The sequence below is a fragment of the Hirsutella rhossiliensis genome (genome assembly GCF_020360975.1).
Source record: "Hirsutella rhossiliensis strain HR02 chromosome Unknown scaffold00016, whole genome shotgun sequence".
Taxonomy (NCBI): domain Eukaryota; kingdom Fungi; phylum Ascomycota; class Sordariomycetes; order Hypocreales; family Ophiocordycipitaceae; genus Hirsutella; species Hirsutella rhossiliensis.
Genome location: NW_025408682.1, coordinates 1,609,892 through 1,634,350, shown reverse-complemented (window position 1 = coordinate 1,634,350; position 24,459 = coordinate 1,609,892). Strand labels below are relative to the sequence as shown.

General features: G+C 38.5%; 1 protein-coding gene across 1 annotated transcript; it reads left to right on the top strand.

Moving 5' to 3' along the window:
* Positions 1-268: 268 nt before the first annotated feature.
* HRG_10730 (cysteine-rich secretory protein family domain-containing protein) lies at positions 269-1,168 on the top strand (the record flags this gene model as incomplete). The annotated part of the gene is made up of 1 exon (XM_044869200.1): positions 269-1,168. The coding sequence occupies one exon, from the start codon at positions 269-271 to the stop codon at positions 1,166-1,168; it is 900 nt and encodes a 299-aa protein (XP_044715942.1).
* Between the last annotated feature and the right edge of the window lie 23,291 nt (positions 1,169-24,459).

Genomic DNA, 24,459 nt, shown 5'->3' with positions numbered 1-24,459 from the left:
CAATCAATGATACAGGCTTCTTCTAATATATCCATGCGGGCCACCAATCCTTCGATGGGTATATATAGCAGAGCCAGGGAGTTGATGGCCAAGCCCTTTTTGTTCTCTTCATCTTCACTCTCTTTTCTCTTCTTCATTTCTTCGTCAGTCTCTGTCCACTTCCTTCTGTTACCCTCGACTTGCCGTTCCTTTGTGTCCGTCACACTCCTTGAGAAACCGACAAGAGACCAACGCACTTTCGCTTCGACACAACACTCAACCAACCAACATGCGATCTTCCGTTCTCGCCCTCGCGCTCCCGCTTGTCGCGGCACTGCCCAGTTTCCATCCCACCATTGGCCCAGCTGCCGGCGGCGGCTTGGAGAAGCGATGGAAATTGAATAGGGAGAAGGCCTCGAATACTGAGGTCACTCCGGCCGATGTGGCGATGTATAGGAAAATGGGGTGGACTGAAGCGCAAATCCTGCAGCTTGATCCCGAAGCCCCAGTGGGAACGCAATTGGAACGCCCGACTCAGGCCCCCTCTCTACCTCAGACGCTGGGCGGCGACTCGCGTAACCGAGATCCTGGCGATTTAGTTACCAACCGTGTGGGTGGCGGGGACCTGGACAACCAGAACAACAACGCTTGGCCACCCCTCCAGATCACTCAACCCAAAGTTGAAGAGGTTGACAACACCAGGTCGCGGGATGGGACCGCCGGTGGCGAGGACGCTGCTAGCACTCCTAGTACGACTGGCCAAGGTGACAACTGGCTGGACATTGCCAACGAGATTCGCCAATCTTTACCAATCTCGCGGCAAGCACCAAAGAAATTATCTCTTCTTGAGGCAGACCCTGAGTTAGAAGCCGCCGCTAAAGAGAGAAGCGCGGAAAGCGTTGGGAAGAATAAAGAACAACTGACCCATACTCCCCAGGGAAAACTGCGAGGGTCCGAGGTAATGCATTTTGGCCAGGTTAGCGAGTTCAGGGAAGTCTTTTGGGGCTTTCTCTGCGAGATGCCCGGTGAGCTTGGAATCCAGGAACAATGCAAGAGTGTCAAGAACACAAGATCCGACGGTGAGAAAGGTCACGCCAAAGCCGTTACCGAAGGCAGCTTTTCTCGAATCGGATGTGGCCACGCACCGTCTGATTATAACGGTGGTCAATGGACCTGCCAGTTGAAGTAGACTATTTCTCAAGCAGAGGCTTGAGAGCACAGTGGACGAAATAGGGGCATAGAAAGGTGAATTTAGTGATGCATGTCTTGGTCTATCTATTGGGATAAGAGAGGGGCTTATATAGGTACAGTGACCACATATAGCTAGCTAAAAGAGGGCATTGAGATGTTCCTATACCTAAGTCAGGCCTATAGAATGTCCTTGGGCTAGGGGAGTCATATTAGTCAGGCGGGCTTCCTTATGCATGATTATTAGGTCTACTAGGCATAATTGTGGCATCTTATGCCCCCTCTCCTCAATACACCCCCTTGCCACCCTAGCTTTCTAGATAGTGGGGCAATAGGTAGAGGGGCGTTCGGTCTAATAAATATGAGTATTGCTATTTACACAACAGCATATTGCTGTTTGCACACTTACCCCATTTTTAAGATACGTACTAACGCCAGCCCGCCCCGCCTATTTATACCGCGCGCGCCTGGCAAGTACACGTACCGCCCAAATGCCCGCGCCCGCGCCTTCGCCCCCGGCCGCCCGCCCGCGCACACAACGCACTTTTGGTCACATAACCCCGACTCAACGATCCCTCCAACGCCTGACGAAGCCGGCGGCTCTGATAAAGCCGGCGGCGCGCCCCTCCTGCCGCGTCCTCCTCTTAATCCACTTCCCCTTATATTTCCTCGGGCTAACGATCCTTATTATAACGCTACGAGAGACCGCGGGCTGCGGCTAAGTTTATCAATTGCGGCGTTAGTGATAGCTTTAAATTTAGTATAATATATGTGTTTATATAGGCGGGCGCGGGCACGGGCATTTAGGCGGTACGGGTACTTACCACGCGCGCGCGGTACAAATAGGCGGGGCGGGCTGGCGTTAGTACGTATCTTAAAAATAGGGTAAGTGTGCAAACAGCAATATGCTGTTGTGTAAATAGCAGTACTTATAAATATAAGGCTATTCCGATATTAAATTCGGCTGCCTTACTGTTTATCTAAGGAGGTTATCCCGAAATAGGGGAGGCTCCTAATAGTATCTTATAAAAATAAGGTAAATGCAGTAAAAGGTAATATAGTTCGGTAACTAGTGCTACGTATCCTTCGAGTGCGTGGCACTAGTTACCCCTCTTACTAAAGGAGGGTTCGAACATTAGTTAGTTAGGGTTATATAACTTACTCTTACCGCTTAACTAGTAGTTAAAAGCTATTGCTATTACCCCTCTTATAAGGGATATAGCTACCGTAGGGCTAGGTAAAAAGGAATAGTACGTAAAAGATAAAAGCCGGGACCTAGGGGAGAGGATATAAGGAGAAGCCCCTTATTTCGTCTCCCCTTAGGTCCCTAAGTTTATTGCCCGCGCCCCCCCTAGGGCGTGGTTATATAACCTACTCTTCCGCCCTAGGGGGAGTTAAACTTATAATTAATAGGGTTATATAACCTACTCTTACCGTTTAACTAGTAGTTATAAGTTATATTTATAACCTTCCTTATAAGGAGGGGCATAGCGGGGCATCCTTTAAGTAGCCTAGGTACTATAGTACTTTTCCCGGCGACGTTATTTAACGGTGGCTGCGGCACACACCTAAAGACACACCCACGCCAACGGCAATAGCAGTAGCTAGATACCGAAGGACGAGGGGGTCTAAGGGGAATGAAGGAAAAGAGAAAGCACTAGGCAGGGCAAGGCAAAGGCAAAGAGGGCCAAAAAGGTATATTAGCAGAAGAGGATATAGAAGAAGATAATAGGAAGAAGATGCTAGAAGAAGATAATAGAAGAAGATGCTGTCTGCTAGCTAAGGAGGAAAAGAGACCTCTTTTATAGACCGAATTTTCCCTCCTTCTTCCCTAGACGAATAGGGGCCAAGGGATCATCTGATCAAGAAGAGGGCTAGCCAGAGATTGCCAAGGATCCTGCCAAGGACCCTGCCAAGGACTCTGCTGCGCGGGCTGTGTGTGTTCCTTGGGGTATAGATGCCCCCGTCAAACTCCTCTATAACAAAGAACAGACGCCCTCGTCTGCTAGGTAAGCAAGCAGGCAGGCAACAGCCAAGGAATAAAGAAACAGACAAGTAGGCAAGCAGCCGAGCAGCCAAGCAGCCAAGCAGCCAAGAAACAGCCCAACGGGAGACCAAGGGACAGACTAAGCAACGGGCCAAGGAATAGGCCAACTAGAGACCAACGGTAAGAAATAGCAATAGAGGGAAGAAAAAGAGATCCTTATAGGCAAAGGAAAGAAGAAGCTAACGAGGAAGGTAGAGGAAAGAAATCTTAGAGAAAAAGGGGGAAAAAGTCCCTAAAGAAATACCTAGAAAAATCATTCAAAATTCAAAAATTATACCCTCTTTTCCCCTAGCGACTTTTACGTCTAGCTAGCTTTACCTAGGCAAATACCTATACCTAGGAGGAAAATACCGGAGATTGCTGCTCTTATCTTATTTATTTTAGGTATTTCGAAAATGGGGGATTTTTCACACTTTCGTTAAGACTGCTTAAAGGTGCCTGCCGCGTCGGCTACTGCGGACCGTGCCGGGAAGGGCGGAAGGAAGGATCTCTTGCGTGCTATTGTTGCTATCGGAAAGGTCGTCTATCGCGAAAGTCGTCTGCCAAGGAAAAAGGTCCATCGAGGAACAAGCTGTCTACCGTAGAGGAATTCGTCTGCCATAGAGGAATTCGTCTACCGAAGAAGCTGTCTGCTGGTGAAAGGTCCGTCTGCTGTAAAGGAATTTGTCTGCCGAGAGAAGACTGTCTGCTAGGACGTCTGCCAAAGAGGAAATCGCCTGCCGGGACGGAAAAGGTTGTCTGTCGGCATCGTCTGCCGGGAAATCTGCTAAAAAGGGGGAAAACAAGGCAAAAGAGAGGTGCCTGCAGTCTCTGAGTGCGTAATCGGATGGTCAGAATAGGTGCCAAGCTCGTGGGTGCCAAAGGGAGCCGTTAGTCCGGGCCGTTAGTGCTAAAGGGAGCTGTTGGTCCGGGCCATTAGTGCCGAAGGAGCCGTTGGGACCATCTGATCGTGCGGGAAGGAATAAAATCAAAGGAAGCTACCGTGCTAGACGAAGAAGTCTGCCGTGCTAGAGGCGAAGAAGACTGCCGTGCTAGACGAGGAAGACTACCGTGCTAGACGAAGAAGACTGCCGTGCTAGAGGCGCTGCCGAGGAAATTATTAAAGATTGCCGAAGAAAGAGACTGCCGAAGAAGAAGACTGCTAAGAAGACTGCTGCAGAAAGAGCTTATAAAAGACCGTAGCCGAGGGACTGTCGAGACCGTAGCCAGGGAAGCTATCGGGACTGTGGCCGAAGGAGCTGTCGAGACTAGAGCCAAGGAAGCTGTCGGGCTGTTGGCCGAAGGAGCTGTTGGTCCCGTGGAGCTGTTGGTCCCGTGGAAGCTGCTAGTCGTATAGGCTGCAGAAGAAGTTGTCGTATTGGCAGAGAAAGAAAAACCAGAAAATGTCCGCTGCTGCTGCTGGCGCAGGTGTCTTCCCTCCATAACAAAGACCAGACGTCCCCGTCTGCAACTAAAGCAGCTGCCGTAGATAGAGCCTGCCGGGGAGGAAAGTTCGGTTCGTTGAAAAAAGAAAGCTCCGTCTAGTGCAAGGGACTCCGGCTAGGGTAGGGGACTTCGGCCGGGATAGGGATAGGGTATAGGGGCAGGGGCAGGGGCCATGGTCTGGGCCAACGGCTAGGGAAAAAGAAAAAAGTCGGTGAAATCTTTCCCTACCTAGCGCTTATCTCGACGGGAAAGGTGCGGCAGCACCGGCGTAGTTCGTTTAGCTCTGCCCTTTTCTCATCTTCTTCCGAGAGAGAGAGAGAGAGAGAGAGGGAAATAGAAGCTTCACGCTCTAGAGACTAGTTTTAACGGTGGCTGCGGCACATACCTAAAGACACACCCACGCTAACGATAATAGCAGTAGCTAGATACCGAAGGACGAGGGGGTCTAAGGGGAACGAAGGAAAAGAGAAAGTACTAGGCAGGGCAAGGTAAAGGCAAAGAGGGCTAAAAAGGTATATTAGTAGAAGAGGATATAAAAGAAGATAAAAGAGATAATAATAAAAGAAGATAATAAAAGAAGATGCTATCTACTAGCTAAGGAGGAAAAGAGACCTCTTTTATAGACCGAATTTTCCCTCCTTCTTTCCTAGATAAATAGGGGCTAAGGGATTATCTAATTAAAAGGAGGGCTAGCTGGAGACTCTACTAAGGATCCTACTAAGGACCCTACTAAAGACTCTACTATGCGGGCTATATATTCCTTAGGGTATAAATACCACTATTAAACTAGCTTTATACTTATCGGCTAACTAGCTATTTAAATAGGGGTATAACTTATTATATATGCCCTTAGGTAGCTAGCGGCCGGCCTAGACCTATATAAGCCTTAGGTTGCCTATCCCCTCGGCCTTAGGTAGCCTCCTTTACTAAGGGGTATATAAGGCAATATCTACCCCTTTCTCCTTCCCTTCCTTTTCTCCTTTCTTTAACTATAGTAATAGTAGTAATAGGTAAGTTCCGCTTTACCTAAAGTATTAGTTTACTCTTAGCTATATAGGCCGCTCTATTAATATATACTTATAGTAATAGCTATAGTAATAATAATAGCTTTAATAATAATAATAACTTTAACTAATAAGTTCCTTACTATATAAAGTAAGAGGCCGTAATCTATTATACTAACTTCTATAATAGATATATCTACCTCCCCCTCCCTTACCTCTTCTTTCTTAAAGCGTATAGCGTCGTTCGTCGACGCTATACTAAGTATAGCTAACGATAGCTCCGCCGCTACCGCTACTCTTACCCGCGCCCTTACTACCGCGCCTACTACTACCGCTACTACCTCCGCTACGCTAGCTACCCTTATATCGCCCTTTAAGGTAATAACGCTATCCTTACCGCTACCTATAACGCTTAGCCCCTTAGCCCCCGCCTCTATCTCTATTACCCCTATAAGTCTATAGTTAAGTAAGCGTAATAGATATCTTCTATTAACCTCTTAAAGTATAAGCGCTAGGTCTAAGCTAGAGCTACCTACGCGGCCCCCTATATATAGTATACGTTATAGGAGCTCCCTTACGCTAACTAAGTTAGGCGCTACTATAGCGGTAGTTATTATTAGTATATATATACCGGCCGCGCTTATAAAGCGGCGCCTCCTATCTTACTTACTATAGCGTTAGCTTAAAAGGCTAGCGCGTATAAGTAGGTATAAGGGGCTATTAAGAAGCGCCTTACCGCCGCCGTAGCCGCTTACTATAACCTCTATACCTTAGAGCACTAAGGGCTTATCCTTAAGTAGGTTCTTCCCCCTTTACTCTTCTACCTCCGCTATTAACTCTCTTAGTACTAAGGATACTGCCTTTATTACTTTATCGGCGGTCCCCTTAGCCGTGCCCGCCGCCGCTACTACTATTACCCCTACCGCCGCTACTAGAGCTAGCCGCCGCCCCTTTACCTTTAGAGCCGCCGCCGCTACCGACTAGCTTATAGGCTTAAAGGGCCGACTTAGCGCGCTAGAGAGCGCTACCGCTACTACTAAAGAAGAGGAGGAGGCTAATAAGGATAATAATAATAATAATAATAAGGGTAAGGGTAATAATAAAGAATAAGCTTAAGAAGTTTAAGGCTTTACTTTAAAATAAACGCTATTTTTATCTCTACTTATATTATTATACTTATATTACTATAACTACTTACTTTTCTTTACTTACTTTATAGTCTTAGCTTAAGCTATTACTAATAGTTTATTAGTTTATTATTTTTATCTACTAGCTTATATAAGGCCTTAAACTTATTAAGGGCTATAGCTCTTATAAACTTATATATAGGTTCCTATATAAGGTTAAGGTACTTATATTACTTAATAAGAACTTCTTAGCGTTTCCCTTAGCTTACTTTCTTTTAGTATATAGCTTATATCTCCTTAACCTTAAATTTATTATCCCCTTTTACTTTAATTATAGGTAGTTAAGCATTTACTATTTCTTATCTAAGTAATAAGTTAAAGGAGGCTTAGTAAAAAAGGTTAACGTTAATCTTATTATAGACCCTTATTAAAAGACTATTAAGCTTAACTACTTATAAGCTAATAACCCTTTATATTATAAACTTTATATATAGCTAGTCTAGCTTCTTTTTTAGTCGCACTAACTTATAGTTATAAAGGTCGAGCTATACTTTATCTTTAACTATAAACCTATTTATTAGCGCCTTAGTTTTATTAGCGTACTACTTTTAATCTTATACTATAATAGCTATTATAGATTAATAGTATTTTATAGTTTCTTATAGCTTTTATATAAATATAGAAGCGAGGCTCTTTAGTAATATACTACTATACTACTTTACTACTACGTTAATAGTAAACGGGATTAAGGACGGCGGCTTAAAGCTATATATTATAAAGAAGAGGGCTATCTTAATAATAGTTTATAGTTTATTATTTAGCGCGAGCTAGGTAGTAGGGAGCTAGTAGTCTTAGTTTACTTAGTTATAGGCTATAACTACTTATAAGTATACTTATACTTCCTAGTTAACCTTCTTAAGTCCCTTATTAGTCTATAAGTAATAAGCTATACTAAGTAGCTATATAATCTAAAGTAGCTAGTATAAGTATTATTAAAAGCAGCTAGTTTAGTTCGACCTTTTATTACTTATAATAAAGGCTAGCTAGCTATATAAGCGGGTTTAGTACTAAAGAAACCGCTTTATATAAGCTTTTATATCTATAAATAGTATTAGCTTTAGTACTATTAATTTATTAAGTTAGTTCTTAATTACCTATATATAGCGGTTACTACCTTTTATAAGCGGGAGGTTTATTATAAAGTCTATTTATATATATATATAAAACTAGTTTAGTATTAAAAGCTACTTAAGTAGCCCTTTAAGCTATACCCTTTAGATCTTTATATAGCTATAGATATTATAGTTATAAAAGAAGCGATAAATATAGTATTATAAGAAGGGCTAGTAAAAGTCCCTTATAAGGCCTACCGCTATACCTTACTAGCCTAAGTAACCTATAAAACTAAAGTTATAAATAAGCTAGACTAGCCTTCCTTAGAGCTCGTTTTATTTATTTAGCTTTAGCGGTCTATCTTTCTCCTTAGCTTCTATAATATATAGTATGCCCGGTACCTATAGTCTCCCCTATTAATATAGATGCCCTTATAGGTTAATATAGTAGTTAGCTACCTATACCTTTAGCTTTAGCTTTAGATCTAAGTATTAAGCGCTAGACTTTATAGCGTATTATACGCCCTTATAAATATAGTCTAGAGCTGCTATCTTATCTTATAAGTATTAAAGGGCCTTATCTTAGAATACTCTTACTATACGCGCCCTTAAGCTAGTTTATCCCTCCTTATTAAACTAAGGTAAAGGTAAGGGGGGAAGCTTATTTAATAGTAAAGGTATAAAAGGAAGCTTATTTATTAATACCGCGCTTTCCTTTACTAAGGAAGCTCCTATATAAGTTTATAGCGCTTCTTATAAGATAAGCTATAGATCCTAAGCCTTAATATCCGCTCTTATTAGCTAGTCTTAATCCCTTTAAGAAAGCGTATCTAGGATTATAAAGTCTTACTTAAGATAGTACTTAATTAAGAAGTTAAATTATAAGAGATACTTTACTTAGTAGGCTTACTACTTTAAGAGGTACTAGTAGGTTATAAAGTACTTAAGGTTCTTATAGTCTATAAGAACCTTAAAGCTCTTATAGCTTTAGAGCTTTACTTACTATTACTTAAGGTAGCTAATAATTACTAGTATCTCTTTATTATAAAAAGTATAATTCTACTCTACTAAGGTTAGCTTATAAGAGTAAAACGCTATTAATTACTTTTACTTATTTACCTCTTAAAAGAGCGTTCCTTTAAGTACTTAGCCGCTATAGTTTACTTCGACTAATATAAACTAGTTAAAGTCTTACTAAAGTAGTACTAAGGCTTATAAGAATAGGTCTTTAAGCGTATAAAACGCTCCTTTTTATATAGGCCCTTAATAAAAGGTAGTCCTTTTCTTAGTAATCTTATTTAAGGGTATTATAATATAAGAGAAGCCTTTAATAAATATCCTATAATAGTTTATAAACCTAAGGAAGCTTTATATTCCTATTTATATAGTTAGGGCTACTTAATTCTAAATCGCTTAGATCTTTAGAAGATCCGCTTATATACCTATACTTATATAAATAATAAAGCTTAGGTACTTAACCCTCTTAACCTTAAATTTATACTTATTTAAGTTAAAGTAAAGCTAATAAAGTTAAAGGCGCTTTAAGACCCTTTATACTTTCTATATATAGTCCTTATAAGGGCTACTTATATAAATAAAGATATTATTTATATATATAAAGGCGAACTTATTAAGGAAGTCTTAAAGTATATTATTAATATAATACTAAAAGGTAGCGGGCGCTCTTAAAAGGCTAAAGGGTATTATAAGCTACTTAAATAAGCTATAGTATATATAGAACGCTGTCTTTTACTTATTACCTTTTAAGATTTATACTTTATAAAACGCTTATTTTATATCTAGCTTTATAAACTACTTTACCTTTAAAAGGTTATAAAGCGTATCTAAGATTAAAGGTAAAGGGTAGCAGTCTAGCCTTATAATTATATTTAAAGCCTTATAGTTATAATAAAACTATATCCTACCCTTTAGTCTATATATAAATAAGACTAGCGCTCTTACTTTAAAGCTACTTACTTAAATAAAACCCTTATTTAAAAGGTCCCTTAGTATTTCTTTATTATTAGTAGCTCTATATATAATATACTATATAGCGGTTTAAATAGTATAAGTAGTTCTTACCCTTTCTTATTAGTATAAAGTACGATCCTATAGTTTACTTTTAGCTTATATAGGTTAAGCTTATTTACTTCCTAGGACTTAAATAGTAGTAAGAAGTTATAAAAGCGCTTTAGTATTTACTACTATAGCTTAAAGGGCGACTTTAGCTTTTTTTTTAAAGGGCCTTATTAATATCCGCTAGGCTAACTATATAAACCGTTATATTTGCCGCTACTTAGCCTTCCTCTTACTTTACTTATTATATAGTTCTTATAAAAATAAAGGTAAAGACTTTTTAGGCTAAGTATAAAGCTTATACGCTTAATCCTATACTTATAAAACCGTTATTATAGTAGACCTACTATTATATAGGCCTAAACTATAGCTTCTTTTAGTATAAAACTAAGTATAACTTTATATATAATAACTAAGGTTTCTTAAGGATTAAGGGAAACTCTAGTTAAGGGATTATATAAGCTATAATAAGCTTATAGTAACCGTTATCTTTTATAGCTAGCTATATAATACCCTTAATCTCTATACCTTTTATTATACTTAAGGCGCCCTTTACTTACCTTAAAGCGATCTTTTTTACTAGTACTTATATCTCTTATATAAGCACCTCGTTAACTATAGTATAGTATTAGTAGCCCTTATCTATAAAAGCGGTAACGGGTAAAGAGTTATTAATAATTATAACTTATATTAAAGTAAGCTCTTCTTTTATATAAGCGGATAATTCTTCTTTCTCTTTTACTAGTACTAGTAATTAAGTCTTTAAAGCCTATCTTTACTCTAGAGCTACTTTTTTTCCTTTAGGCCTAAGGGCGCGGAGTCCTCTTTATCGTTTAAGGTAAAGAGCGGTTCTATCTTCGCTACTTAAACTACTATAGGCCGATTAGCTAAAAAGAAAAAGCATTTTATTAAAGTATATAAACGCGCTATAATATAAGTAGCGGCTATTAGCCTTCCTTTTCTTAATTTCCTTACTTATTACTTACTTTACTTACTACTTAAAGTATAGGATAGTATAAGAGATATTTAATAACGACTTCTTACTACGTTTAGCTTAGTCTATATAAGTAGTTAATATTAAGGTATCCTTATTAATATTAATAGTTAGCTATTCCTCTTATAAAAAGATAGTAATCTTATTACCGCTATATAGTTATCGCGAAGACTATTACGCTATATAGGTAAAAGTAGAACGCGCGCTTTAATAGGTACGCTATAATTAATATATATAACTAATAACCGCGTTTTCCGATATACCCCCTTAGGGATCGCGGCTCTACTAGGATTCTTAGACCTAAGCCTATAACGCGGGAGTCGAATACTAAGCACCGCGCCTATTACCTAGGGAAATCTAAGAGAGAGAGGGGTATATAGCTATTTATAGGTATTACCCTATAATATATAGTTACCGGAAGTTATAGGGGGTAGTTTACTACCCCCTCCTAGGCTTATAACTATCGCGAAGACTATTATACTATATAAGTAAAAGTAGAACGCGCGCTCCGATAAGTACGCTATAATTAATATATATAACTAATAACCGCGTTTTCTAATAATAGTATATACTTATAAAGCTTTTAGAAATATAGCGTTTACTTATAGCTTTATATTACCTTTATTAACTAGCTTATATACTTACTATAGTTAATAAGTATTATTATAAGAATAAGTAGCTCTTATAAAGCTAGTATAATTAAGTTCTATAACTATATAAGCTTTATACTATCTTCTTATACTATAGTTCCTATTACTTATAAGAGCGTTTCTTTAAAGTTAAGGAGGAATTCGCTAAAGGTCTACTTATCCCTTTACCTAAGGGTCTATAGCCTATCTTATACTTTCTCTTACTCTTATACTTTACTAAACGTATATATAAGGTATTAAAAGAAGTTTTATAGGTTATATTTACTCTTAGAGCCGCTCTTATCTTAGAATCTAAAGATCTATTAAATTTAAGGCTTTAATAATATATAAAAGAGTAAATACTATACTATATTATAATAGCCGTTTAGGCCCTATTTTTAATTTATTATAAACTTTATCTATAGCTAGCTAAAAAAGAAGTAAAAGGACTTAAGCTTACTATTATTATAGAGTAAGTAAAGGTATATATATAGGTGCCGTCTATAAGATAATATTAATAAGCTATATAGAGCTCTTCTATACGCGGCTAGCCCGCCCCTATACTTATAGGATCTAGCCCTCTATATATAACTATATAGCTTAGGCCGCGGCCTAAGCTTATTACCTATAATAGTTAAAGACTCTTATATAATACCCTCCCTTAAGCGCGGCGTAGCGCTACCCTATTAATAGCTCCTATATAATTAGGCCTATACCGCGGGCTCTTCCTTACTCTTTCCTATTTATAGGGCCGGCCTTACTAGCCCTATTATCCCCGCGCTTATTAGCCTAGGTAGCTAGGACCTAGCTTTATACTTATTAGCTAGCTAGCTATTTAAATAGGGGCGTAACCTATTATATATGCCTCTAGGTAGCCGGCGGCTAGTCTAGACCTACGTAAGCCTTAGGTTACCTATCCCCTCTACCTTAGGTAGCATCCTCTACTAAGGGGTATATAAAGCGGTATCCCCTCCTTCCCTTTTCCCTTCCTTCTCTCTTTTCTTTAACTATAGTAATAGTATTAATAGGTAAGTTCCGCTCTACTTAGAGCGTTAGTCCGTTCTTAGCTATATAGGCCGCTCTATTAATATATACTTATAGTAGTAGCGGTAATAGTAATAATAGCCTTAATAATAATAATAATTTTAATTAATAAGTTCCGCGCCTTATAGAGCGGGAGGCTATATTTTATTATACTAACTTCCGCGATAGATATATCCGCCTCTCCCTTTCTTACCTCCTTCTTCTTAAAGCGTACGGATTCGTTTATCGACGCCGTACTAGCCGCGGCCGATAATAACTCCGCCGCTACCGCCGCTCCTACCCGCGCCGCTACTACCGCTCCTACTACCGCCGCCGCCGCCTCTACTACGCTATTCGCTCTTACGTCGCCCCTTAGGGTAATAACGCTATCCCTGCCGCTACCTATAACGCCCGGCCCCTCGGCCCCCGCCTCTATCTCCGCTACCCTTATAAGTCTATAGTTAAGTAAGCGTAATAGACGTTATCCGCTAACCTCTTATAGTATAAGCGCTAAGTATAGGCCGGCGCCGCCTACTCGGCCCCTTATATATATTATACGTCGTAGGAGCTCGACTACTCTAACTAGGCCGGGCGCCGCCGCGGTAGTAGCTACTACTAGTACGCGTAAGCCGGCCGCGCTTATAAGGCGGCGCCTCCCGTCCTACTCGCTACGGCGTCGGCTTAGAAGGCCGGCTCGTATAGGTAGGCGCAGGGGGCTACTAAGAAGCGCCTTACCGCTACCGCCGCCGCCTACCGTAACCTCCGCGCCCTTAAGCGATAGGGCCTTATACCTAAGTAAGTCCTACTCCTCCGCTCCCTTATTTCTGCCTCTAACGTACCTAGCGCTAAGGATACTACCTCCGTCGCCCTATCGGCGGTCCCCTTAGCCGTATCCGCCTCCGCTACCGCCGCTGCCCCTACCGCCGCCGCTAGCCGCCGCCCCTCTACCCTTAGAGCCGCCGCCGCCGCCGACTAGCTTATAGGCTTAGAGGGCCGCCTTAGCGCCCTAGAGACCGCCGCCGCCGCTAATAAAAAGGAGGAGGCTAACGAGGATAATAATAATAAAGATAATAATAATAATAATAATAAGGAATAAGCCTAGGTAGTTTAAGGGCTCCGCCTTATAATAAACGCTATTTTTATCTCCGCCTATATTATTACGCTTATATTACCTATATTACTATAACTACCCCCTTTACTATACTTACTTTATAGTCTTAGCCCGAGCTACTATTAGTAGTTTACTAGTCCGTTATTCTTATTTACTATTCTAAATAAGGCTTTAAACTTATCGAGGGCTATAGTTCCAGTAAACTTATATATAGGTTCTTATATAAGGTCGAGATACCCGCGCTACTTAACGAGGACCTCTTAGCGTTTTCCCTTACTAACCTTTTTCTAGCGCGCGGCCTATATCTCTTTAACCTCGAACTTATCCTCTCTCTCTACCTTAATTATAGGCGGTTAAGCGTCCGCTACTTCTTATCTAGGTAGCGGGTTAAAGGAGGCTCTATAAAGGAGGTCTACGTTAATCTTATTATAGACCCCCGTTAAGAGACTATCGAGCTCTATAACCTATAGACTAATAACCCTTTATACCGTAAACTTTACGTATAGCTAGTTAAGCTTCTTCTTTAGCTATACTAACCTATAGTTACGGAGGTCTAGCTATACCTTATCTCTTACTATAAACCTATCTATTAGGGCCTTAGTCTTATTAGTATACCGCTCTTAATGTTACGCCGCGGCGGCTATCGCGGATTAGTAATAATCTATAGTCTCTTATAGCTTTCGTATAAATATAGAGGCGCGGCCCTCTAGTAATAAATTACTATACTACTTTACTACTATATCTACGATAAAGGGAACTAGTAAGGGTAGTTCGAAGCTATACGTTATAAAGAAAGGGGCTATCTTAATAAAAGTATATAGTTTACTATTTAACGTAAGTTAGGCTATAAGGAGCTAACGGTCTTAGTCTACTTAGTTATAGGCTACGATAGCTTATAGGTAAGCCTACGCCTCTTAGTTAACCTTCTTAGGCCCTTTATCGGTCTATAGGTAATATACTATACTAAGTAGCTATATAATCTAAAGTAGCTAGTATAAGTACTACTAAAAGCGGCTAGTTTAATTCGATCCCTTATTACTTATAATAAAGGCTAGCTAGCTATATAAGCGGGCCTAGTACTATAGGAAGCGCTTTATATAAGACTTTATATCTATAAATAGTATTAGCTTTAATACTATAGACTTACTAAGTTAGTCCTTAATTACCTATATATAACGGTTGCCGCTCTTTATAAGTAAGAGGTCTATTATAAAGTCTATCTATATATATATATAGAACCGGTCGGGTACCGGAAGCTACTTAAGTAGCCCTTTAAGCTACGCCCTCTAAATCTTAGTACGGCCGTAAATATCGTAGTTATAGAGGAAGCGGCGAACGTAGTACTATAGGAGGGGCTAGTAGAAATCCCTTACGAGGCCTACTACTATGCCCTACCTACTTAGGTAGCCTACGATACTAGAGTTATAGATAAGCTAGACTAGCTTCCCTTAGAGCTCGTTCTATTTATCTAGCTCTAGCGGTCTATCCTTCTCCCTAGCTTCTATAGTATACGGCGCGCCTAGTACCTATAGTCTCCCCCGCTAATATAGGTGCCCCCGTAGGTCGATATAATAGTCGGCTACTTATACCTTTAGCTTTAGCTTTAGATCGAAGCGTCGAGCGCCGGACTTAATAGCGCGGCGCACGCTCTCGTAGGTATAGTCTAGAGACAATATCCTATCCTATAAGCGCTAGAGGACCTTATCTTAGAATACCCGCGCCGTACGCGCCCTTAGGCTAGTCTATCCTTCCTCGCCGGGCTAAGGCAAAGGTATAAGGGAAGGCTTATCCGTTAGCGCCGCGCCTTCCCTTACTAAGGAAGCTCTTATATAAGTCTATAGCGCTTCTTACGGGATAAGCTATAGATCCCGGGCCTTAATATCCGCTCCCGTTAGCCGGTCCTAATCCCTCTAGGAAAGCGTATTTAGGACTATAGAGTCCCGCCCTAGCTAGTACTTAATTAAGAAGTTAAAGCGTAAGAGATACTCCGCCTAGCGGGCTTACTGCTCTAAGAGGTACTAGCGAGTTATAAAGTACTTAAGGTTCCTATAGTCTATAAGAACCTCGAAGCTCTTATAGCTTTAGAGCTCCGCTTACTATTACTTAAGGTAGCTAATAATCGCTAGTATCTCCTTATTATAAATAGCGTAATTCCGCTCTACTAGGGTTAGCTTATAAGAGTAGAACGCTACTAGTTACTTTCGCCTATCTACCTCTTAAGAGAGCGTTCCTTTAAGTACCTAGCCGCTATAGTCCGCTTTAACTAACGTAGGCCGGTTAAAGTCCTACTAAAGTAATATTAGGGCTTAAGAGAATAGGTCCTTAAGCGTATAAAACGCTCCTTCCTATATAGGCCCTTAGTAAAAGGCGGTCCGCTTCTTAGTAATCTCGTTTAAGGGCATTATAATATAGGAGAAGCCCTTAATAAATATCCTATAATAGTTCGCGAACCTAAGGAAGCTTTATATACCTATCTATATAATTAAGGCAGCCTAGTCCTAAATCGCCTAGATCTTTATAAGATCTGCTTATATACCTATACTAGCGTAGATAATAAAGCCTAGGTACTTAACCCTCTTAACCCCGAATTTATACTTATCTAAGTTAAGGTAGAGCTTATAAAGTTAGAGGCGCTCTAGGACCTTCTATACTTTTCGTATATAGTCCTTATAGGAGCCGCTTATATAGATAAGGATATTATCTATATATATAGAGGCGAACTTATTAAGGAAGTCCTAAAGTACGTTATTAATATAATACTAGAAGGTAGCGGGCGCTCCTAAGAGGCTAAAGGGCGTTATAAGCTACTTAAATAAGCTATAGCGTATATAGAACGCTGTCTTTTACTCGTTACCCTCTAAGATCTATACCTTATAAAACGCCTATTTTATATCTAGCTTTATAAACTACTTTGCCTTTAAAAGGTTATAAAGTATATCTAAGATTAAGGGTAAGGGGTAGCGGTCTAGCCTTATAATTACGTTTAAAGCCTTATAATCGTAATAGAACTATATCCCGCCCCTTAGTTTATATATAAATAGGACCGGCGCTCCTACTTTAAAGCTACTTACTTAAATAAAACCCTTATCTAGGAGGTCCCTTAGCGTCTTCTTTAGCACTAGCAGCTCCGCGTATAATATACTATATAGCGGTCTAAATAGTATAGGCAGTTCCTGCCCCTTCTTATTAGTATAGAGTACGATCTTATAGTCTACCCTTAGCTTATATAGGTTAAGCTTATCTACTTCCTAGGACTTAAATAGCGGTAGGAGGTCGTAAAAGCGCTTTAGTATCTACTACTATAGCTTAGAAGGCGACTTTAGCTTCTTTGCCTAGAGGGCCTTATTAATATCCGCTAGGCTAACTATATAGACTACTACGTTAGCCGCTGCCCGGCCTTCCTCCCGCTCTAACCGTTATATAGTTCCTATAAAGATAGAGGCAAGGACTTCTTATACTAAGTATAAAGCTCGCACGCTTAGTCCTACTCTTATAGAACTATTATTATAGCGGACCTACTATTATATAAGCCTAAACTATAGCTTCTTTTAATATAGAACTAAGTATAACTCTATATATAATAACTAAGGTTTCCTAAGGATTAAGGGAAACTCTAGTTAAGGGATTATATAGGCTACGATAAGCTTATAGTAACCGTTAACCTCTATAGCTAGCTACGTAATGCCTTTAATTACTATACCCTCTATCGCGCTTAAGGCGCCCTTTACTCGCCTTAGGGCGATCTTTTCTACTAGTACTTATATCTCTCGTATAAGCGCCTTATTAACTACGGCGTAGTACTAGTAGCCCTCGTCTATAAGGGCGGCGATAGGTAAGGAGTTATTAACTATAACTTATATTAAAGTAAGCTCCTCTTTTATATAGGCGGATAATTCCTCTTTCTCTTTTACTAGTATTAGTAATTAAGGCTTTAGAGCCTATCTTTACTCTAAAGCTACTCTTTTTCCTCTAGGCCTAAGGGAGCGGAGTCCTCTTTATTATTTAAGGTAAGGAGTAGTTTTATCTTCGCTACTTAAACTACTATAAGCCGCTTAGCTAAAAGGAAGGGGCATTTTAATATAAAGTATATAGACGCGCCGTAACGTAAGTAGCGGCCGTTAGCCTTCCTTTTCCCGATTTCCTCGCTTATTACCTACTTCGCCTATTACTTAGAGAGCGGGATAGTATAGGGGATATTTAAAGACGACTTCCTACCGCGTTTAGCTCGGTCTATATAGGTAGCCGATATTAAGGTATCTCTATTAGTATCGATAGTTAGCTATTCCTCTTATAGAGGGGCGGTAATCCTATTACCGCTATATAGCGTGCGCTTATAAAGCTTTTAGAAACGCAGCGTCTATTTATAGCCCTATACTACCTTTATTAACCGGCTTATATACTCGCCGTAGTTAGTAAGTATAATTATAGGGATAAGTAGCTCTTATAGGGTCGGCGTAATTAAGTTCCGTAACTATATAAGCTTCGCGCTATCTTCCTATACTATAGTTCCCGCTACTTATAAGAGCGTCTCTTTAAAGTTAGGGAGGAATTCGCTAAAGGTCTACCTATCCCTTTACTTAAGGGTCTATAGCCTATCCTATGCCTTCTCTTACTCTTATATATTGCTAAATATATATATAAGGTATTAAAAGAAGTCTTATAAGTCGCGTTTACTTTTAGGGCCGCCCTTATCTTAGAATCCGGAGATCCGCTATATCTAGGGCTCTAGTAGCGTATAAAGGAGTAAATACTACGCTATATTACGATAGCCGTTTAGGCCCTATTTCTTATTTATTATAAACTTTATCTATAGCCGGCTAAGGAAGAAGTAAAAGGACTTAGGCTTACCCTCCTAAGTCGGCTAGGGAAGTAGCTTCTATATCGGTAGTGCCGCCGCCGTAACCGGTATTACTAAGGTCGTAGGGGTTAACGCTAGTCTTATAGACGGCTCCTTTAGTATAGCGAGAACCTCGTTCTTCTCGCTAGCCGTCGCGCTTTTAATCGCTTCTAGGATAGCTATAATACTTCCTATCCGCCTAAGGGGTAGCGGGGTGCTCCCTTAGGAAAGCGGCACCCTTTCTAGGGAGATATTTATTAGATCTATTAGTTAATAGCTTATACTATTATAGAGTAGGTAGAGGCGTATATATAGGTACTATTTATAGGATAATATTAATAAGCTATATAAAGCTCTTTTATACGCGGCTAGCCCGCCCTTATACTTATAGGATCCGGCCCTTTATATATAACTATATAGCTTAGGCCGCGGCCTAAGCCTATTACCTATAATAGTTAAAGACTCTTATAACCGTCCTAAGTTAGCTAAGGAAGCGGCTTTTATATTAATAGTACTACTACTATAACTAGCGTTATAGAGGTTATATAGGTTAACGCTAGTCTTATAGATAGCTCCCTTAGTATAGTAAGAACCTTATTTTTCTCGCTAGCTATTATACTTTTAATTGCTTTTAAGATAGCTATAATACTTCCTATTTACTTAAGGGGTAGTAGGGTATTCTTATAAAAAAGTAGTACCTTTTTTAAGGAAATATATATTAAATCTATTAGTTAATAGCTTATACTATTATAGAGTAAGTAAAGGCGTATATATAGGTACTATTTATAAAATAATATTAATAAGCTATATAGAGCTCTTTTATATATAGCTAGCTTATATATATATATATAAGATCCGGCCCTTTATATATAATTATATAGCTTAGGCTATAGCCTAAGCCTATAACCTATAATAGTTAAAGACTCTTATACTTAGTCTAGGCTTATATAGGGTAAAAGCCCTTATATTATACCCTTACCTAGCTTTTAAAGAAGCGCGACTTTAAATAATACTTAATACCGCGCTTAAAGGTATAGAACCTTTATATAGACTATATATACTTAGTTATAGAAAAAACTTTAGTAAATAATATATAATACCCTTTTAAGCGAGCTTCTTAAATAAACTATATTATTAGTAAGGTCCGCGCCTTAAGAGTTAAGCTTTAATACTTATAGCTAAGAAGTAAAAGTATATTAAATAGTATATAGCTAGCTTTAATAAGCTTATAATATCCCGCTCCCCTTATATTAATATATAGTAGTAGCTCTTAGTACTATAATATAAGGGATAGTACTTTAGTATATAAAGCTTTACTCCCTTTTATATAGGGCTATATAAGTACTTCCTTTTACTATAGTTATATTATATTAGTAGCCTTCTTATATCTTAGCCGCTATTTTAATTCCTATTTATATAGTAGCTACTACTATATATAAAGGAACGCCGATAAAGCCTATAAAAGCGTTACTAAGATTACTTATTACTAGAGTCGCTATCGTTAAACCTAACCTCCTTTCTATCTTAGCGCGTATACCCTTTTACTACTTAGATAATATTTACTTATACTTCTTAGCGCGGGCACTTTAAAAACTAATAGGATTTACTATTATAGCTTATATAGCGACCCTCTTATTACTACCTCTTCCTATCCTTAATCTTTAAAGTAAAGATAGAGATATCTATAATATTACTAGCGTTATCCTCTTTTTATACTATAAAAGAAGATAGAAAAAGGAACTTATTACTACTAAGCTTATAAAAAAAGTAAATAAGATCGGTATATATATTTAATAGTATAGACCTTTTACTTAAATAGGTATATTAATTTATATTTAAGCTTTTAATAAGGTAATTATTCTTTACTATATTAGGCTAGCTATATATATCTACTTAATAAAGTACTTTTTTAAACTATATATAGTAGGCTAAAATAGCTTTACTTTACTTTTAATAAAGCGTTATAAGCTCCTAGCCTACTAACTTAGCTATATTAAGTTCGCTATAATTAGTATAGAGCTTAATAAGGAGGTTAGCTAGTTTATTTATACTAATATATATAAATAGTAAAAGATACCTTTATAGGTATAAGGATAAGCTTATATAAAGATAGTTAAATTAAGTATAGATATCTTTTATTATAGCGCTATTAGTATAAAGCTTTACTTTTATATAAAGTAGCTATAGCTTAAGCTCTATAAAAGAGCTATTAAACTTACTAAGGTATAGTAGTACCGCTCTTAGTTATATAGAGCCTTACTATTATAAGAGGCTCTTAATTACCTAAGTAAACTAAGTATTATATTCGCTTTAATTTTATAATTATAAGAGTATAGATATTTCTATATATATATATATTAGTATAAGCGGTTTAACTAAACTAAGTAATTAAATATTAGCTTTAAAGGCAGCTAAAAATAGCTATTTTATATATAAGGATATAAAGAGGGTAAAATAAAAGGTAGAATATACTATTATAGAGTAGGTAAAGGTATAGGCTTAGGTATAGTCTATTAGAAAAAGGTTAATAATCTATAAAAGGGAAAAGAAAGAAAAGTATAAGTATAGCCTATATAGGTATAAAGGCTACTTATATATAGACTTAGCTTAGACCTTAGTCTAGGCCTATATAAAGTAAAAGCCTTTATACTTATACCTTTTAGTATAGGTACTTTAAAATCTAATAGGATTTACTACTATAGCTTATATAGCGACCTTCTTATTACTACCTCTTCCTATCCTTAGTTCTTAAGGTAGAAATAGAAATATTTATAGTATTATTAGTATTATCTTCTTTTTATACTATAGAAAAAGATAAAAAAAGAAACTTATTACTACTAAGCTTATAAAGAAAGTAAATAAGATCGGTATATATATCTAGTAATATAGACCTTTTACTTAAATAAGTATACTAATTTATATTTAAGCTTATAATAAAGTAATTATACTTTACTATATTAAGCTAGCTATATATATTTACTTAATAAAGTACTTTTTTAAACTATATAAAGTAGGCTAAAATAGCTTTACTTTACTTTTAATAGAGCGTTATAAGGTCCTAGCCTACTAACTTAGCTATATTAAGTTTACTATAATTAGTATAAAGCTTTATAAGGAGGTTAGCTAGTCTATTTATACTAGTATATATAAATAGTAAGAGATACCTTTATAAGTATAAGGATAAGCTTATATAAAAATAGTTAAATTAAGCGTAAATATCCTTTATTATAGCGCTATTAGTATAAAGCTTTACTTTTATATAAAGTAGCTATAGCTTAAGCTTTATAGAGGAGCCGTTAAGCTTACTAAGGTATAGTAGTACTCTCGCGTAGAGAGATATAAGAAGTATATATAAAATATACGAAGGTAAAATTAAAAGTAAGGGGTCGGATAGGTAGGGCAGAGATATTTAAATCTTACGGGGGTAGTAATTATAGTAGGGGAGTAATTATTATATTGCCTTAATTGTCCTTCTTTCCTCTATCTAACGCCCCTATTTATACCCGTCTAGCATCTTAATTAATTAAGAAGATCCTACTTAAAGAAGCTACTAATGTCCTTTTAACTACCGAGCTTTTTGCCGGTTTTTTCCTTCCTTTATAGCCGTTTCCGGTATATCCGTCTTATCTCTCGCTACTTTATACTTTCCCTTATGCCCCCACCCTCCTTTCTACACCTCTTCTCGGCTCCTTCTTCTATACCGGGTGTTTTCAGCTTCCTTAGTCCCTCTTACTAAGGGATATCTTCGAGAACTACGAAATTAGGCCACGCTTCGCGACATACCCCCTTAGCTATAGCCTGCCCTTATAGTAAGGGCATAGCTAATACGGCTTCGGGCTAGTAAGCGTATAGAGGAGGTTCTTAGCTCTATACTTCTCCCTTTACTCGAGGAAAGCAGGGGCCCTTTCGGGTCCCTAGGCTCTTTTAGACCTACTTAAGGAAAAGGGGCCTAAAGAGGGGAAAGTCCTATAAGAAAGGGGGGCCTTCTTAGAAGGGAAAAAACCCAATTAAAATAGGGGGCCCTCTAAAGGGAAAAACCTCTTCCTTTTCTTCGGCTGCAGACGTTACCTTCTCGTACGGGCTATTAGCTCCTCTTATAGACTCTTAAGGCGGGCTTCTAAGGACAGCTTCTCTTAAACGTCTTCTAGCTTAATTTGCTATAAAAAGACAGCTAGCTTCTACTTTAGTAGGGGCTTCGTAAGACCATCGGCTTTTATTAATGCCGTTAGAACCTAACGGACGGAAATAAGTCCCCTTTAGACCTCTTAGCGTAACTAATGCTAGTAAATATCGATATACCGTAGCCGGGTCGATAACTTACTATTTTCTATAAGAATTCGTATAGTCTACGTATTATCGTATTCTATAGCTAATAGGGTCGGAATTTATAGTTATAGAGATATTAATAGCCGGCTAAGGAAAATCGCTTCTTTAACGCTTCTAAAAGAGCTAGTAGCTCTACCTCTATACTAGAAGTCGTAATAGTAGCCTACTTCGAAGCTCTCTAAGCAATAGTTCCTCTAAAAAGGGATATAATATACCCCTATAAGCTCTTTCTATCTAAGGAATTGTCTATAAAGGATGAATCGCTCGAATAAAGGAAGATTTCGGCAGCTAATTTCTTCCTTTCCTACCCTCCTAGGCGTAGACTATATAATCTCGTTAAATAGAGATAAAGGATAGCTCTATCTGCTACTTCTTAATGCCTAGGGCTAGGATTCTAGTTATGCTTAGCTAGCCGGGAGACCGTAAAAGAGATATCCGGTCTAGTAGAAATAGCTAAAAAAAGCAGGGAGCCTACCTTCTATTAATATTAGTGTTTCTCTTACTCCCTCGCTTAAAAGGACGGATTAGGTAAAAGCTCTTCGTCTAATATAGGCGTAGAGGGAAGCTTCTTATCGAGGGAATTAGAGAGGAATTTATAAGCGACCTTATCGATATAGGCGTCCTAGGTAAGCTAGATAGTCCGTTAGGACCTATTCCGAAGGATTCGTATCCCTAGGAACTACTTTAGCTCCCCTAGCCTAGTTATCTTATACCTTTATTATAGGCCTTATATAGCCTCCCTAGTAGCAGCTTCTTCCTCTTTTAGGTAGGCCTAGATAATATTATCGACGTAGAAGAAGACTGTGATTTTACCCTTCTATATTATACACGGTTCCTAAGGGACTTTCTTAAAGCCTAGGGCTTCGAGGGAACCTATTAAATGCTATTACTAAAGAAGGGGTAATCTTCGTAGTCCGTATAGAGCTTTCCTAAGCTATAGAACCTTTCCTAGCTATTAAAAGCCTAGTAGAGGGCGTATATAGATAACTTCTTCTTCCTCGAGTAGGCAGTTAATAAAGGCGTTAACTATATCTATCTAATTAAGTTCGAGGTCGAATTCTGCTACTATAGCTATAAGGGTCCGAAAAGACATCCCTACTAGGGTAGTTGCCTTAGTAGGAAGATCCCCTTTTTCCTACTAGTTCCCGTATATAACTAGCCGGGCTTTATACTTTTAAAGGAAGCTATGTTTATTAGTCTTATAGATAAAGACCTACTTATAGCTAAGGACCTATTTTCCTCTTACCTTTTCCTTAAGGACTTCTTCGAAAGACCCTATCTCTTCGTATAAGGCTAGGTAGTCTTTCTAGGCCTAGAAAAACTAGTCTCTAAACGGGTGTCTTTCTAGCTGCTTCTAGTTTGCTAGTAGGTCCGGGAGGTCTCTTTTATATACCTTCCTTGCTAATAGAGGCTTGAAAAGCCGGCCTGCTATAAATGCTCCGTAGGAACCGTCTTCTATAGGCATTAGATAGAAGTCGGAAAAACGATCGAAATAGGGGAGAAACTAGTCTTCTTTCGTATCGGGCCCTATACCTTCCTTTACTTCTCGAAGCAGGGATAAAAAGGCAACCGGGTAATCCT